The sequence below is a fragment of the Xiphophorus hellerii genome, chromosome 12, assembly GCF_003331165.1.
Source record: "Xiphophorus hellerii strain 12219 chromosome 12, Xiphophorus_hellerii-4.1, whole genome shotgun sequence".
NCBI classification, from domain to species: Eukaryota; Metazoa; Chordata; class Actinopteri; order Cyprinodontiformes; family Poeciliidae; genus Xiphophorus; species Xiphophorus hellerii.
In genome coordinates this window covers 21,114,284-21,130,689 of record NC_045683.1, presented here as the reverse complement: position 1 = coordinate 21,130,689, position 16,406 = coordinate 21,114,284, and the positions used below count along the sequence as shown (strand labels likewise).

General features: G+C 38.7%; 1 protein-coding gene across 1 annotated transcript in view; it reads left to right on the top strand.

The window, feature by feature from the left end:
• Nucleotides 1-2,266: 2,266 nt before the first annotated feature.
• LOC116730053 (GDNF family receptor alpha-2-like) overlaps nucleotides 2,267-16,406 on the top strand; it is a 70,715-nt gene continuing 56,575 nt past the window's right edge. The window contains exons 1-2 of the mRNA XM_032579019.1: nucleotides 2,267-2,935; nucleotides 4,193-4,537. Coding sequence (XP_032434910.1) covers nucleotides 2,884-2,935; nucleotides 4,193-4,537 — 397 coding nt within the window. The 5' untranslated portion in view covers nucleotides 2,267-2,883. The remainder of the gene's footprint in view (nucleotides 2,936-4,192; nucleotides 4,538-16,406) is intronic.

Sequence of the window (16,406 nt, the reverse complement as noted above, 5' to 3'; positions counted from 1 at the left end):
CTATTATGCACTACATTATGTGATTGTAATTCACATAAAACATATGAAAAGATATACACAATAACATGTGAAAAATATTCCAGGGGTACAAAGACTTTGTTCTTGAATTTCAAATGTATGACTCTCAGAGATAAGCACCTCTGCTTCTGCACAGCACAGGAATAGACCGTACCCGTCACTGCAGCACTATTCCACGACATTTAGAGGATATTCATGATGGTGGGACGATGCTTTACACAGTGCTCATAATGCAGCGACTTCAAACTCAGGGGACAACTACAAGCCAGGGCCAATATAGGCAGAATGAGGCTGATGCTGGCATTATAATGGTGAGCTCTTTTCCCTGTTGGACGAGAGCCCAGGCTGACAGTCAAACGTCATTATGAGCTGGTGGCCATGCAGTTTGTCACTGTCATCACATCCAAATGGAGACTTTGTTTTCAAGATTTGTAAAGATTTATGACATTCTGGGCAGGATTTAAGCAACGATGTGCAACAAAGTCATTCTGTCTGATGCAAAGCCACACTGAAAAATGGCAGATTCAGCTGGTTGTGGGCTTTCCTATTTCCTCTGAGCCAATATGTGCTCTATGAAATGAGACATTGTATTCGTTTTTTTTTCCTTTTTTCTTTTAATCATTTTACTGATGTGGGGGAACACAGATGAGATGTGAAGTGCTTGGTTATTATCGAAATGAATTGTGACATTCTCATCATTATTGCTGTCTCCACCTTTGAACTCTAGGCCTAAAATAATTTGCAGATGTGAGTACGGGGGAAAAATCCTGATGTTAGCCTGAAATATCAATACATCCAATGCCCTTGCCAAATTCCTTGAAATAAAATGGTTACTACTTTAAAGGGTGTTGAATGGTTTTGGTATAAGGCTCCACACAGTATCCTGTAAAGATATTAAACTCTATTTGAACTTTTTCCACATTTTCTGACGTTGCAACCATTGATGTTAATGAATTTTAAAGGGATTTTGAAATGAAACTAACAAAGTAGAGCACATTTGTGAAATGGAAGAAAAATAACACAATCTTATTTCTTTAAATTAAAATTCTGAAGTGTTGCATGCATTTGTATCTATGTTTATTGTTGGGTCCATACTATGGAGAACCACCTTTCATCTTTTGAGGTATGTATTCGCCGACTGCATATCTACAGGCTGACATCTTTGCCCATGCTTCTTTGGAAACCAGATGAAGCTCAATCAGATTAGACGTAGGGCATCTGTGAATAACAATTCTCAAGCCTTGTCCCAGTGTTTTTATTGGACTTAGCTTTAGCCTTTTGTTGGTTGATTCCATCACTTGAATCTGATTTGATCAAATCCATCCATTGTACCTCTGACTACATGCTTAGTGTTTGTATTCTATGAACCTCCACCAAGGTTTTAAGTCTTTCACAGCATCTAACAGCCTGGTCATAAACTCTGACCAGCTTCCCTGTCCATGCTAAAGAAAAACCTCTACAGAATGCTACCAATATGTTTCATTGAGGGAATGGTGTGGACCATTGGGTGATGAGCAATGGATTAGATAAACAGTCTCATCATAGAGCACCTACTTCCACGTGTTTGCTATATATATGGCTGGCAGCAAACTAGAAAAAGACCTCTATATCTTTCTTTCAGCTCAGCCTTATTCTTCCCTCTCCCATAAAAGCCAGACTTGTAATATTTGTCAGGCAAAGCAGGGCTTCTGTCACCTAATCTATGAATCTCTGTAGCTCCTCCAGAGTTACCATGGGCCTCTTGGCTGCTTCTCTCACTAATCCTTTCCTTACCCAGCATGTCTGTTTAGATGGCAGTGTTGGTAGGTGTGCAGTTCTGGTAAATGCTTAGATGATGGATAGAACAGAGCTCTGTTAGATGTGGAAACCGTGGGATATTTTTTAATAATCTAACTCTGTTTTAAACTTCACAACAATTTGAACATTAACAGAATATTTTCCCCCCTTAACCTTCCAAATTCAGTGTCACATGTGGTCAAAGATATACATCAGGGGCCGTTTGAGGTCACTTTTTCACATGCCACCCTCGCACCTCCTCACATCCATCTCTCTCTCTGTCTCTTTCTTTCTTTCACTCTCTCTCTCAGCAGGAAAATTACAACATTCTGTAGGGCAACATTTATTATTGGGCTTCTGTGGGAACCGTGTGCGCCGCGCTTTCCAATGAGAACGCCTTCTCGCAGCGCCCTCTGCTGGATCAACGATGCCTCCCCCCCCCCCTCCTTCCTTTATAAAGTGCTGTGGATGCCTCGACACGCGTGCAGTCAGTGAAAAAGACGCGTTCGCTCCTTCCACAGGAGCGCACAGCTTTGAGAGGAATCCAGTGGAGGGAGAGAAGGGGGAAAAAACTAGTCATCGGGTTGTAGCACTTTCAGACGAGTTCTTTCCACCTCCTTTAATATGCTGGCACAGATAACAGATTTTTTGTAAGGCACTTTGGGAACTGTTTGTGGGACAAACTGCCTGCAAGGGGGGCAAGAAAGGCGGCCAGACTGAGCCCATAATGCGGACACATCACATCTCAGTAGTTTGTCGGTATGAACGCAGCGCAGCGGACCCCGAGAAGCAGCTTTCATGGATCCACTAGCTGACTGCATTTAATTTCTTTTCATTTTTTCGAATCTAAGGGAATTTTTTCTGACTTCTTCAGTAAAGCAAAAGCAAAGGATCGTGGATTTTCCATCTTTCTGGGCGTCGAGGATTTTTTTTTCCTTTTCTATTGGGGGATGTGTTTTACTTTTGGAATAAATTAGGATATGCATTCTTGTGTTTTCCTCAGTTAGAGTTTGTCAAGAACCTGGAGAAAGGAATAAACCTTTAAAGAGCTGGAGATAATAGTCTAATTGGAGTCTTAACAATTTCAACATGAAGTCTGGCACACTGTGGATGTGCTTCTGCGTTTTTCTTGTGCTCTTAGGTAAGAAGTATAACATTAAATGTTATTGGTCTTTTTTTATTTTGAATTTCTTTAGTAAATCACAAAAGCGTTATGGTTGTACGGGATTACCGTCACTTTGATCAAACTAGAAGTATCTGTCAGTCCAAAGTTAATGTGCTTGTTGTGAACCACGGGATTCTAATGGCCAAAGCTGATCGACTCAGTTATATAATGACTGATGTCAATTACAGCAACACATTACAAATACACGTATTTTTAAGCAGGTAAATGCTGAAGCAGCTCAACTTGAACTTTTAATGCCCCAGAGATTCTACAACGGACATAAGGAGGTTAATATTATTCTTATTTTAACAACGAACTGTTTCGTATAAATTCAAAGCAAAATATGCAACATTGTTTAATGCAATACGTTTTTATCTCTCTGTTTACCACCTCTAATATATTTATAATAAACACAATAATTATGTTCACGTATTAAAATCCTGTAACTGACGAATTAATTTTTTTCTACTGAACTTTTATGTAACATTGGCTTTGCAGCCAGGATCGATACAGCACACCCTTTTGCTCTCGGTTGCTCAATTCACAATGTCATCACAAGGGGTCTCTCTTGTCATTTCACCAAAACTATCTGCACTTTGTTTGCCTGTAAAGGTGGGTTCGCGTCCTGAGTCTTGTAAAAGTCAGACATCTCTGCTCCCTCCGAGAATCACTGCAAAACCTAATTTTTCACTTACATATATTGGAAATTACAACAATTTTTGAATTGCTGTCAATTCAATAATTGACAGCAACAACAGTTTGTGTCTGAAATATTCATTTCAGATGTGAAATGAATATAATTTTTTAACGTTTCTGAGTTACTTTTGTGAGATTTAAAAGCGTTGGAGAAGTTTAAATTTTCCTAATGTTTACATGAGGTGGGCTTGGAAGTGCCTACCAGCATCGAGGTATATCGAATTAAGGTTTCACTGCTAAGGTTTCAAAAGGGCTGATTTAATCGTGCTCTCTTGGAACTACTTGAGAATTTACCACTGTCTACATTTTTAAGGGTATGTGCCAAACAATACCAAAGGTATTGTTTGGCACAATACCTTTCTCTCTCATATTTAGAGAGAGAGAGACAGAGAACATACATATATTCTAGATATATGTGCAGTTTCAGTCTTTAGTGCATATATATATGTGTATATATATATGATCATCAGTCACAGTCAAAATAACTCCCACATGTTCACCTTTCTGCTTCAAATAAACCCTCTCCTCCATGTCTAGGTTCTTTGGAAGGCTCTTCAGCTGTTTTAGTGCCCATGGCCAATGAATCCCAAGGATCTCCTGGCACCAGGTCTACACGTGAGACTCAGTCACAGTGGGTAGACTGCATCCAGGCCAGTGAAATGTGCAGCCAGGATTCTCGCTGCAGCCCTCGGTACAGGGTGATGCGCCAGTGCCTCGTGGGCAAGGAGAAGGATGCCATGCTGGATAACAACCGGGACTGCAAGGCTGCCCTGGAAGTTCTGCACAATAGCTCTCTGTATGACTGCCGCTGCAAGAGGGCCATGAAGAATGAGTTGCAGTGCCTACAGAACTACTGGACCATTCACATGGGTCTCAATGAAGGTAGGGAGCAGATAGTCACTTTAGAAAAATAACCATATGCTTATTTTGGCATCATGAAAAAACTAGCTGTTGTTTCTCTAAAGCTTTTACCTCCATCAGCTCATTTCAAACAGTTTCGGTCTTTAGTGTCTCTCGCCTCCTTCTATGCTCCCTCTGTGACTGGCTGTGAATTCAGCGAACATCATCAGTCATCTTATAACTAAGGATGCGCTGACGGGCTCTTCACGCCTGATGATAAAATGCTAAATAACATGCCCACAACAACACACGTGTTTGCTGGTGCAGTAAATTATCTGGGAATATACACGTGTAATGCACTGTCATTAATAATCACAATTTTTGCATTATAGCATCCCAGAGCTCTCCAGCATCATTGTGTGTTCTGAGAAAAGTAAAGCATAATGTGCTCTCTTATGTCCTCTTATTGTGCTACTCAGAACCCTCCAACGAAAACCACGTTTTGCAACTTTTCTCTGGCGCAAATATAATGGAGGTGTAATGGAATTACATTAGGTGGACCTGTTATTGGTTTTTACCTAAAGTGTTCCATTTTACCTTGTAATTAGGTTACGGTTGTAGAGCACAGGCGTCCCTATGTGTCCACTTAACCGGTACAGAGGATTGCACTCTTGAAACATTGTAACCTACTGTTTTTTATCCTGCTTCTCATTTAAGAGCAGATGGCAGCTTGAACCTCTGCCACTGTACATATATTGTTACCTATTTAACAACTTGCTAAAGCCAGGATTAATGCCCTTTTGCCCAAATAACTTCCTTATTTCATACAGTTTTTGCAGATTTGTCCACTGCACATCCTTGATGAGAATCTCCTATTCCCCTGCATCCCAAAGGCATGCTACTCCATTGAAGTTTGATAACTATGGAGGTTTGAGATTACTTGAGCTTTGTGAGGGAGCCATCAGGGGACGGCTGTCACAAAGAGATGGAGACTGTCAGCACCATTACTCGGGCTGTGGCGTTTATTTGTGGTGTGTTGATGCTCAATTGCTACTAAAACAATCCAAAGTGTGCCAAAAAATATTCCCCCATCATTTGACCTACAGCTTGAACCTTTGATACAAGGAAGGACAGGTCCACATGTCCATGTTAGTCATGTCAAATTGTGATCTACAATCCCAGTGTTGCAGCTGAAATTGAGACTCATTAAACGAGGCAAGATCTTTTTTATCTGTTTGTCCAATCTTGCTAAGTCAGTGGGACGTCGTGCCCTATGCCTATCTGACAAGAGCTGCACCTAGTGTGGTCTTCTGCTGCTGTATGTAGCCCATCTGTCTCATGGTTTGACCTGCAGTGCATTCAGAGATGTTGTTTTGCACACCTTGGTTGCAAAGCGTGGCTGCTTGTTCTCTGTTGCTTTTCTGTCATCTTAAATCAGTCTACCCAGTCTCCTCTGACCTCTGAGACATTTTTATCCAGATAGTAGCCACTTGATATTTTCTCCTTTCTGGACCATCCTCTGCCATAGAGCAAGAATTTCTGGTAGCATTCTTTACCACAGGAGAAGATGCTCTGGGTATCCTTAACGCCTGAATGCATTTAGTTTCTGCCAAATGATTATGTGATTGAGATATATGTATTAAGATGAAATCAAACAGGTGTATCTAATAAAGTGTCCAGTAAGAGCATATTTAGACACAGAGACTTAATATATGCAGAAGTTCCCACAAAGAAATCTGACAAAACTAGCTCTATTGGAGAGGTTGAGAAGTATAGCCTAAAAGGCTAGTAACCCTAACTCAAGACTAGCATTTTTGTAATGCTTGTATGTGTGTGGCCTGAGTGTCGCTGAATGGTATCAAGTGACACTGTCAATTTGGATGACATAATGCACTCAGCTGTTTTGACATAAGGGGTAATGGTGGAAATGTCGCAGAGCCCCTGAGTGTTCTGGACTCATGTTTGGTGATCCGTGAAATGATTCACCACGCTGATTGCTCATAGCACCAGTTACACTTCGATAGACAGAAGACAGCAGCGGCTTCCTTCATGTAAACGCAAAGCAAAGACAGTGACATGGATGCTCCCCAGGCTTTATGTCTTTCATATCTTTCGCCTCGTTTTTTACTCTGAGTAATGATCAGTAAGTCATTTCTCCAAACACTCTCCTTCATTCCTCTAACATGTACAGCGGTAGTCAGGGCGTTTGTGCATGACTGTGTTGTGCAAGTCGTCCGGGCTGTCAAGCATCTTTATGTGCCGCACATTCTTTTCTGCGGAAAACTCCTCTGCACTGGCCCATTTTGGTCGTGTCAGTCCTCAGAGATAAAACCCTCTTAAACGCATATGAAAAGCTGTTACAGTGCAGCTTAATCTAATCACAATCCATTGTGCAAACAAGCAGACTTGGGTTAGTGTACAACATCTATCTAAAGCCAACAGCAAAGAATGAATATCTGCAGACCATTGTAAAATGATATTTCCACCACTTCTGTGGAAAAAGACATGCTCAGATTTAATAGGGGTTCAAGATACATACAGATATTGTAATGTGAGTTTGGTATTTATTCAGATTAGAAGATGAAAAGTGTGCAAGATGGAAAAGTAGAAGTAGTGAAGCTTAAAAAAAGAATAAAAACATACTAAAAACAGGCAAAAACAAGAAGAAAAAGCCTTTGTAATTTCTACTTCTGCTTTAGGATTTGTGCAAAAGAGTTCCAGTCGTAACCTATGGGTGCTTTGTAATGACTTGTGTCAACGTTTGAACTCATGAACGAAGTGGAACTGATAAAACATGCAGCACAAGAAACTGTCCTTTAAAAGAATATAAATGCAAGATGAACCAATAATATTAAGTCCTGTTCACACCTAATGTTTGATATCTCATTACACCAGCCTTTTAAACATGCTTGAAACTTAAAATGGGACATCAATTACTTACAGTACCGACTAAAACCCACATAAACAGTTGTGAGGTTGCAATAAACTTTCACTGCATCACCATGTGAAAGTCAATTTCTGTAAAAGATGCAGATATAAAATGGTTTGATTACGGAAGCATCTCGATAAATCAGAATATTAGTAAAAAGTTAATTTATTTTAGTAATTAGCTTAAAAAAAGGAAAGTTATTTATTTATAACTATTCACCACTTATTTTTCTTCATTTGGATGATTATGGCTTTGAGCTAATAAAAATCAGACATTCAGATTGGAAAAGTAGGACATGACATTAACCAAGAATTATAATAATGTGATGAAACGGCAAAGTTATGGCCTTTGAAATCACATTGACTTGACAGCAGTCCAGCTGCAGGAACAACTTAAACCAGAGACATACAGTAGATTTTAAATGAACTAGTTTCTAGTTGCCCAAAGTCTTGTGATCAGAAAACTTAAATGTCAATTTCTTTTGAAAAATAAAAAAAACAAAGATTTTTTGCTGTCCAGTGTGAAGTTAACAACTCAAAGCGGCTGAAATATAATGCTTAACAATGTGACTGTGCATACATCAGTCACATGGTGACAGCAACTGGAAATATATTCAGGAGATAGACTTCAGTTTATGAGAGATATAGTGGCGTTTTAATTTTGTATGATCTTATGTTTCAACATCTGCTTAGACCCCAGTATTCACTGCTGAAATGTTGTAGATCAGCTCACTGAAGTGCATGTTGGATTAGACAAAATGCGCTTCTGTTTGATAGACCAGTTTTACCTCTAAAACTGTGAAAGAAGCAGTTGTCCTTTAACAAATTATTTATTGCGAAAGTTACAAAATGTAGAAATATGATTGATTTTTTTTCATTTCGAGAAGGTTATAAGCATTTCTTTGTAACCCTGGGAACTGAAATTGTCATAGTGAGGCAAAGCATTTTTCATGTCTCAATGAAAAATTATTTTCTAAATATCATTCAAAGTCTTTAAGAAATTCAGAAGCACGACTTGCTCAGATTTACTTTAATCCAGCTTACTTGCGCTGTTGATTTTTAAGCACATTCTCATACAGAGAAAATAATGATGTGTGAAGAGCAGAGTTCTTGTCTCTGCTAGATTTAATTTGACAACAAAAGAAAACATGGGACGGGGCAAAGCTTATCCATTAAACCTTTTTGTTAAGTAAACTGCATGACATATAATTCTCACTGCTCTCTCAGTCTGATAACTGAAAATGTCACACATATTTAAAAGTAATTTGTAGACTGCTTAGAGCCTTAAAAGTCAGCTCTAGCCACATTTAGTGTGAGTTGCTATGGTGGAAAGGCTCTAGAGCTTCAAATGACATTCATACTTTATTAGCAAACAAGATATTTCAGGTCCAACATGCAGAGTTTCAGATATTTTCATTAGCAAATTTGACACAAGGAAGGTCCAGATTCAGGTTTTTCATTCTCGATATTGATTTGGGGTCATTCGAGAATAGGCATTTGCTAATACTAAGTCCTTTCTGTGACTTCATTAAATCAATCATGTTTGCATAAAATAACACACTGCATTAAATCAGCATTACATGGTCTACATTTTTATTTTAACTGTGTGGCACTTATCTCACCTCAGGACACATCAGTATCATTTGCCAGTAATATTCATTTTGTTGCAACCATAGTTTTTGCAGGTCAGCCTTAGGCTATATTTATATGAAACCTCTGCCTGGAAACTGCATATGCTGATTGGGAAAAAGCTCCACGTTTAGATGACACTGCCAACACACCTTGAGTCAGCTGTAGCTTTCATGTCAAGCCACTCGATGGTCCTGTGATTTTAGCACGTTATCAAATGTGCATTCGTTTTGACCCTTAGCTTACACCTCACTTAAAAGTGGACTTTTCGGCAATTTGGCACTTAGGCAATATTATCTAGGTGATCAGCTAGATTGCCCAGCTGATTGCTCGGCAGAGAGTGTTCTTCTTATGGAACAACTGCGACAACTACATTTTATTCTGTCCAGAAATAAATTATGTTTGAGCATGTCAGTAAAAAGAATGATCAGTGTTCCAGTGTTCTTGATCACTATTGTTTCCACGAAGGCAGCTGTCCATTTGGTTTAAAATATTCACTAAAGAGGCCGTTATTGGCGGTCTTTAAATCATTACTGTTGATGACCTGCTAATTGTGTTTTCTAACACAAAGTGTCAGCTGAATTCAATGTGGCGCTGCATCCAGTCTTGATGGATAATGGGTGATTTCTGCTTTCTGGCTGGTGTGAGGCAGTGGGGTCTATATAGCAGCTTCAAGCCAAGAAGTAATTAATAAGTGAGAAATATTGGCTTTTTGAGGGATATTATATTGGTGGCTGTATTTCATTTTCAATTGTGCTTCCGGTCTCATGTGAATATAGTCTTATAGGTTTGCAATGGAATTGGTCATTTAGACAATAAGCTCCCCACCTCCAACATATGTTATATTTTATAGCTGCTGGTCAGAAATAAGAACCTGGGTCTCTAAGCAGGATTTGGATATCTTGCATGGAGGACCTTTCAGAGCAGCTTAATTAACTGGGCAAACTTTGACTGTTGAAATAAAAAGGAAAACCCCTTTTGTGCTTGTATAAATCCCTTAGAATAAAGCAGAATTGATTTGAGTGAGTCTTCTTTTGTTGACATCAGCACAGTAAAGATGTTGCTGGCCCGCTATGCTGAAGTAAGTTACATAAAATGGATAAAACGTTTTGAATGTTATTAGTAAGGGAAAGTGTGTAAATGAGACAGTGAAGAAAAGCAACAAGAAAGTGAAAGATGGGGGTTGTTAAATAAAAAAGGGTAGAAATGAAAGAGAGATGCAAATAAAAGCAAAGAACATAAGAATGAAAAGATTTTAAGAAATCTTTGGAGAAAATTACAGAGAAAAGGTGAGATGGGGTTGCAAAAGTGTGTCGTATTCCAGGGTGAAACCATCATTACTATGAGCAATGGTAGCAGTCACTGGTCATTACCTTAGCCATCCACTGTCATAAGCAGAACATTTTCCAGCCTGCCCTGCATGTTAGGGCACACAAGCTCAGCAGGGGGAACAGGCTCCTGCATGCTGAATATGTCCTCCGTGTTTTTCCCCTGTCCCTGCATCCCATCTGGTACACACTAGGTGAATATATCATCATATGGAGAAGGGACATGCCGATAGCCTCTGGATGTGATCAATAGGATCATTCAGACTGTTCCCCTCCATGTCCTTTTCATACCTGCTGCTACACCTTTCATTCTTCATCCCCAAAATGTGAAAAGGATCGACGAAATATTATGACAAAACCCCGTGCCGTTTGTCCACGTAAATCTGTCTAATGATTTTCTATAATGTAAGGTGAACTGCTCAGGAAGGCACCCATTCAATACGCAGCTGGTGCAGTGTGTGACAGTGCAGCTGAAATGAGGGCCGACTAGTGGGGGTTTTAGATTAGCCTTTTAGAGTAGAGTGAGTTCTCAGGCACTCTATCAGAGGTGAGAAGAAGTGACGGGCTATTTTGCTCGCTGAATACCGTCATGATGTGGGCATTAAGCCTCACTCCTGGCAGAAAAGTGCATAAGGGGCTGAATGAATGCGGAATGACAACTACTGGGCCTGGTGGTCTTTCTGTCTTTCTTTCTGTCTTGCTCCCTGGAAACTCTCTCAGCACTGTGTAAAAGTTTCTGTATGAGGTCATTTCAAATGCAAACTGGAGAGGATCCATTTGTCGTGCATAATAAATAGTTAATCTACCGACACATCTCAACAAATTAAAAAATCACAGGGAAGTTACTTATTTCAATAACAATTTTAAAGTAAAAAAACATATTCATTGTACACAGTAATATATCTTTCTGTTAATTTTGATCTTTATGTGTTACAGTGAATGAAAGTTTTAAACTGATGGCTTTGTCCCTCACTTCTTTACTTTCATTTAACTTTTTGTTATTATGCTTGGAGATAGTCTTACTTGAACCTTATGGAGGAAATCTGCTGGACATGTGTCAAGTCAATAGTTTTTCCAATTAATCCTTAGGCCACAATGTGAGCATAACATAGCATTTTTCTATTAAAACTCAGTTTTTTACTGATCTTATATAATATGACAAACTGGAATTGGGTTCTATTTAGCTGTAAGCCATAAACATAAAAGTTGAATGAAATCTATTTTGAAATCTATTATTTTATATTACATTTATGTACTGTAATTGAAGTGAGTTATTAAAATGAATAATGGTGATCTTATTTATTGAGATGTACCTGTGTAAGCATTTCTAATCATTCCTATAGTAAACATAAAGCAGTTATTTATAAACTACTGGTAAAATAGTTGTTAATTTGTATTCTCTATTAGCTCTGTACCTTTAAGAGTAAATCTACAGCCACTGGCTTCACACAACAACTGGACGTTTTTACATGACACCAAATATGCACCTAACTTAGTTAAAGCAAATGTGTGAATCTTAGTATTTACATACAGCCAAAGGTAAAGACTGGAAATTTCAAAACTCATTTCTTGCTGTGTTTGCCCATCATGCCATGGAGGAGTGGAGTTGTGACTTGAAATACTATTTTGAGCTAATCCAATATTCTATTTGTAAGGTTTGAAATTGAGTTTAAAATGTCAATAACACTTCAAAAGCTGAGCCGTTACCTGGATTTATGCCCTCGTCTCTGTTTGGTTGAGCCCAATTTCAAAATAAATAAATAAATAAATAAAAAATACATTTGTGGTGTCACGCATTGTCATCTTTGTTTTGTTAAAACAGACACATAGAAAAAAGTGGAGATGCGTCAGTACAAAGGATGTAATCATGCTGAACCATCACAATACAGATGTGACATTAGCCACAAGTTGTTTGCCTACCAGAGAGGATGTGCTCATGTACTTTTACTGTGCTGTGTTAAGAACCAAGACAGAAATTAAAGCTGTTCTATTTAGCTACAATCCTTTGAAAAGCCACCGCAGAATAAATAAATTTATGTCAAAACAGGACATTGAAACGCTGGTGTATGCTTTTGTAGGTTTGATTACAGTAATGTCATCTTTACTAGTCGTTTTGCAGATGATGCAAAATCTCTGTCATAATCTTGACTAACACAAGGAAAATCGATCACATGACACTAGAGTTTAGATTTTCTTTATAACCCAAGCGCGTACTGAACCCGATCCGACACAAAATTGCAGTCATATCAGGCCAAAATCATATGCTTGATGGTCGGCATCAAGCTACAATACACACAGCACAGACATAAAATTGTCTTAATGTACTTATTATTGTTTAAATAGAGGAGTGGGTAGTTTATCCTGTTGATAAAGTAAAGTCCAGAGGTTAATTAGACTGTAACAAGCGTTGCACACTGCACAACTAATGCCACTAGTCCTGCCCTTCTCAACTCCTATCAATCACACATCCCATAAGGTTTGCACTTGACTCACCCTGCGATTACAAGGGACACAATTAAGCTGAAAGTTGTTAAACAAAAGCTTAAAATGGGAGAAGTTACACTAATGACCCAGCAGAGTGTAAAGTCAGAGGTCTGGAAGTATTTTAAACTGGTCGCAGTTTAAAATAATATGTCAGGTTTACTTCAAGATCAAGCCTCTAATTAGAGAGAATAGTTGGGTTGGATCAGGCTCAGACAGTGTCTATGGGCTAAGCCCGGCCGTGACGGGAGGACTTTTTAGGCCCAGTCTGATCTCTAAGACACCAGTTCTTAAATTAATACATGTGGTTACCAGTTTCTCAAAGGATACATTTTACTTTTTTCTTTTATCTATAAAGCAATTCAACCCAAATAAAAACCCATATTTCTTTTAAAAAGCATCACTTCAAGCAATGAACAAAAGTCTACAAAACATCCAATCAGGTCTAATGAGAGCTACTCCAACATGATGCCACTGTGGGCAGTATTATTCTAGAGAGATATTATATACAATATGTAAACTGCTATACAAGGAAAAATAGGACACTGGACTTGTTACGGCAGTGTGAAGGGTAAATATTCTGCTTCATCCCTTCCTCCTATGGAGTCGTCTGACCACAGTATGGTGTGTCTCCGGCTCACAAAGCAGAGACTTTTCAAGAGAAAAACCACACAAACCCATAATGCTAGGACCTGGAAGGAGGACAGACAACATTATGGCACTCCAGGGATGCTTCAACTGGACCATATGAGGGAAGTTTTTAAATGCTCTGACATAAACAAACAAACTGAAAAGATATTGGACCATATCAAGTTCTGTGAGGACTTAATTCTGTCCACCCAGACACTTGAGAAGCATCCTGAAAGCAAACAATGGGTATGAAAAACCCAAACTTAAATTCCTTTTAAATGAAAAGAAGCAATGCCTTATAAAGGTAGTAAAACCAATATCCAACACCGGCATTACTAGTGAGGAGAAGGACCTACATCTCAAAGTCACATCCTGGTTGGCAGAGCTGGTTGCTTGAAGACCACACAGATGAATAGTTTTTTTTCAGCAGTCTCCTAAACAAAGCATTTGGTGTGGATTGTGTGGGAGAGAATAAAATAACCATTCAGAATGTTATGGTAAAGTATAAATATGCTCTGCTGCTTAACCTAAACAAAGACCTCTTCTTTGTTTACTCGAGACTAAATAAAGAACAATATGACAAACTGCCCATAGAAATCTACAACAAAAACTGGCTTCTGAAATGTGGTTAGATATTGCTTGCATAATTTCTTCAATTTGATGTGCTGAGACACCATCAGAGAGCACTGACCTGAAGTAAAAGATTATCTTGTCTTAGGCACATGGCACAGGACAGCACAGTGTACGGTATGCTGCACTGGACTTTGTGCATTGCTTTGCTTGGCCCAGGTCTGCTCTGCCATCATGCAACACACAAATAGAAAAAGGCTTCAAAGTGGTGTGCTGTGCCTGCCACTTCTGACATCAAAACCTGTCACTGAGCAAAGCGCAGAAACTGCCACCTGGTGAGGTCTTACCAAATCAGTGGTGTTGCTTAGAGACTAATTATTCAGTTTCATCTCATCTTCTAGAGGTTAAGTCTAAATTAACTAAGACTTAATGACTTAATGTCACAACAGTATGCATTGATGGAGTATGTCGCCAGAAGATATGCTTCTCACTTTCAATTAAAGTTCCTAAACCTGCTAAATAGATTTGTCGGTCTACACTCCGAGGTGCGACACCCTGCTGTCATCTTCACATCCATACAAGAAACATACATGATTCTGATGAAGCTGACTAAAGTTCAGTAAACTGCTCTGGCTTTACCTGCTGTGTCAGACTGGAGGGGTGAATTCAGGACATATTGAAGGAGTTAGCTCAAGTGATTAGGGAGAGGAGAATCTAGACCTCTTTGCTTAGGCTTCTGTTTCTGCGAGCCAACCCTGGGTAAGCAGAAGTCATAGTGGATAAATAGATATTGCTGAGAGGGGGTTCTTTAAAACCCTGGAATAAAAAGGCATTTTCTCTATGTTCATTGTTTAAAAAAAAAACAAAAAAAACTCATGTCATAATCAAATTCCACTTGCTTGATTCAAGTGGGTGAATGTTTGAATTTTACATCAAATATAATGATAGATGAGTTACAATCAGGCAGCGAGAACAAGAAAGGGAAATCAGACTACACAAAAAGAAAAGAAAGGAAGGCTAGAGAATATTCACCTTACATTCAAAAGAGGTGAACAGCTCAGTGCACAAACTTCGAGTCAATACCAGCAGTAGTTACCAGTGTGCAGGTAGTACCACAGTGCTTTAAAGCATAGACACACATTTGTTAGTAGCAGTACATCAGCATTAGCGTCATTATCACAATATTTGAATGCTATTTGAGCTCTTTCCATGTTATTAATCATGACATATTTAGCATCACTGGATTCCTTATAATCTCAGAATCTCGAAGGCACCATTGTCACTAATCTACCTGAAAAACTGACTACAGGCTTCTAAATCAAAGGTTAATGCCAACTGACCTTCCATCATTGTAGAGAGAGTCAATTGATCAAATGCAACAGAACGCAAATGTTTCAACTATAAGACCATATTAACAAGGCAGAGTCTGATCCCTGTCTGATCTACTGTTGTTGCATTAGAATCAGATTCAACATCCTTTAAAACTGTTTAGTTTTGAAAAATATCTTATGTAACAACCTAATTCAGGACAGTTACAATGAAACATTTCAAATGGCATGAAAAAGCTACCCAGTCTGCAAAGATATCGAGTAGCATAGTATTACAGTTAGACAAGGATACAATGCAAAACATAATTCATGCTTTTCCTGGCGTGACTTACCAATAATTAATTGCACAGCAAGTATGTATATTTAACCTTTCTGTACCACCTTATTGCTGTAATAGATCAGTATTAGCAAAGCTTAACATTGTGAACCACATGGACTGAGTGAAAAACCTTCCTGTTGAAAGTCAATTAGCAAAACAGAATTGAAATTTAAACGCCTTATCTGTGATTGCGCAGATGTAAGGACTCATCAGTGCAACATTAATGCTTCTCTGCAAATTAGAAAAAAGTCTGGCAGACTTTTAGACAATTTCTCAGTATTGATGCTTAACTAAGATAATATTTATTTTCTTTGTGTTGAACATGGGAAAATGCGTTTGAAAGATATTGCTCAAGCATGACTAGAATCCCAGAAAAGTCCCCTGTATGACAGGTCTAATGGATGTTAAAAGATCAACTCACATTAACCAACATGGATACATTTTTAAGTTAAGAAAGGAAAGAAGCGATGTGAAGCCAACTCTTTTAGAGGCTCTCTTTGGTCAGGACCTTCCGTTTGTGTGATCTCAAAACTGAGACTAACCAGCAACTTGTCTATTCTGATGCAAATCAAAACTTTACATTTTCATAGTCTAGCTTCCTTTCAGTCACATTTCAATTAAATCTGTTTTTAGATATGGTCTAAAAAGTAAACGGCTCCTCAGAGTTCCAGCTTGATCAACTGATTTTGTTAACTGTG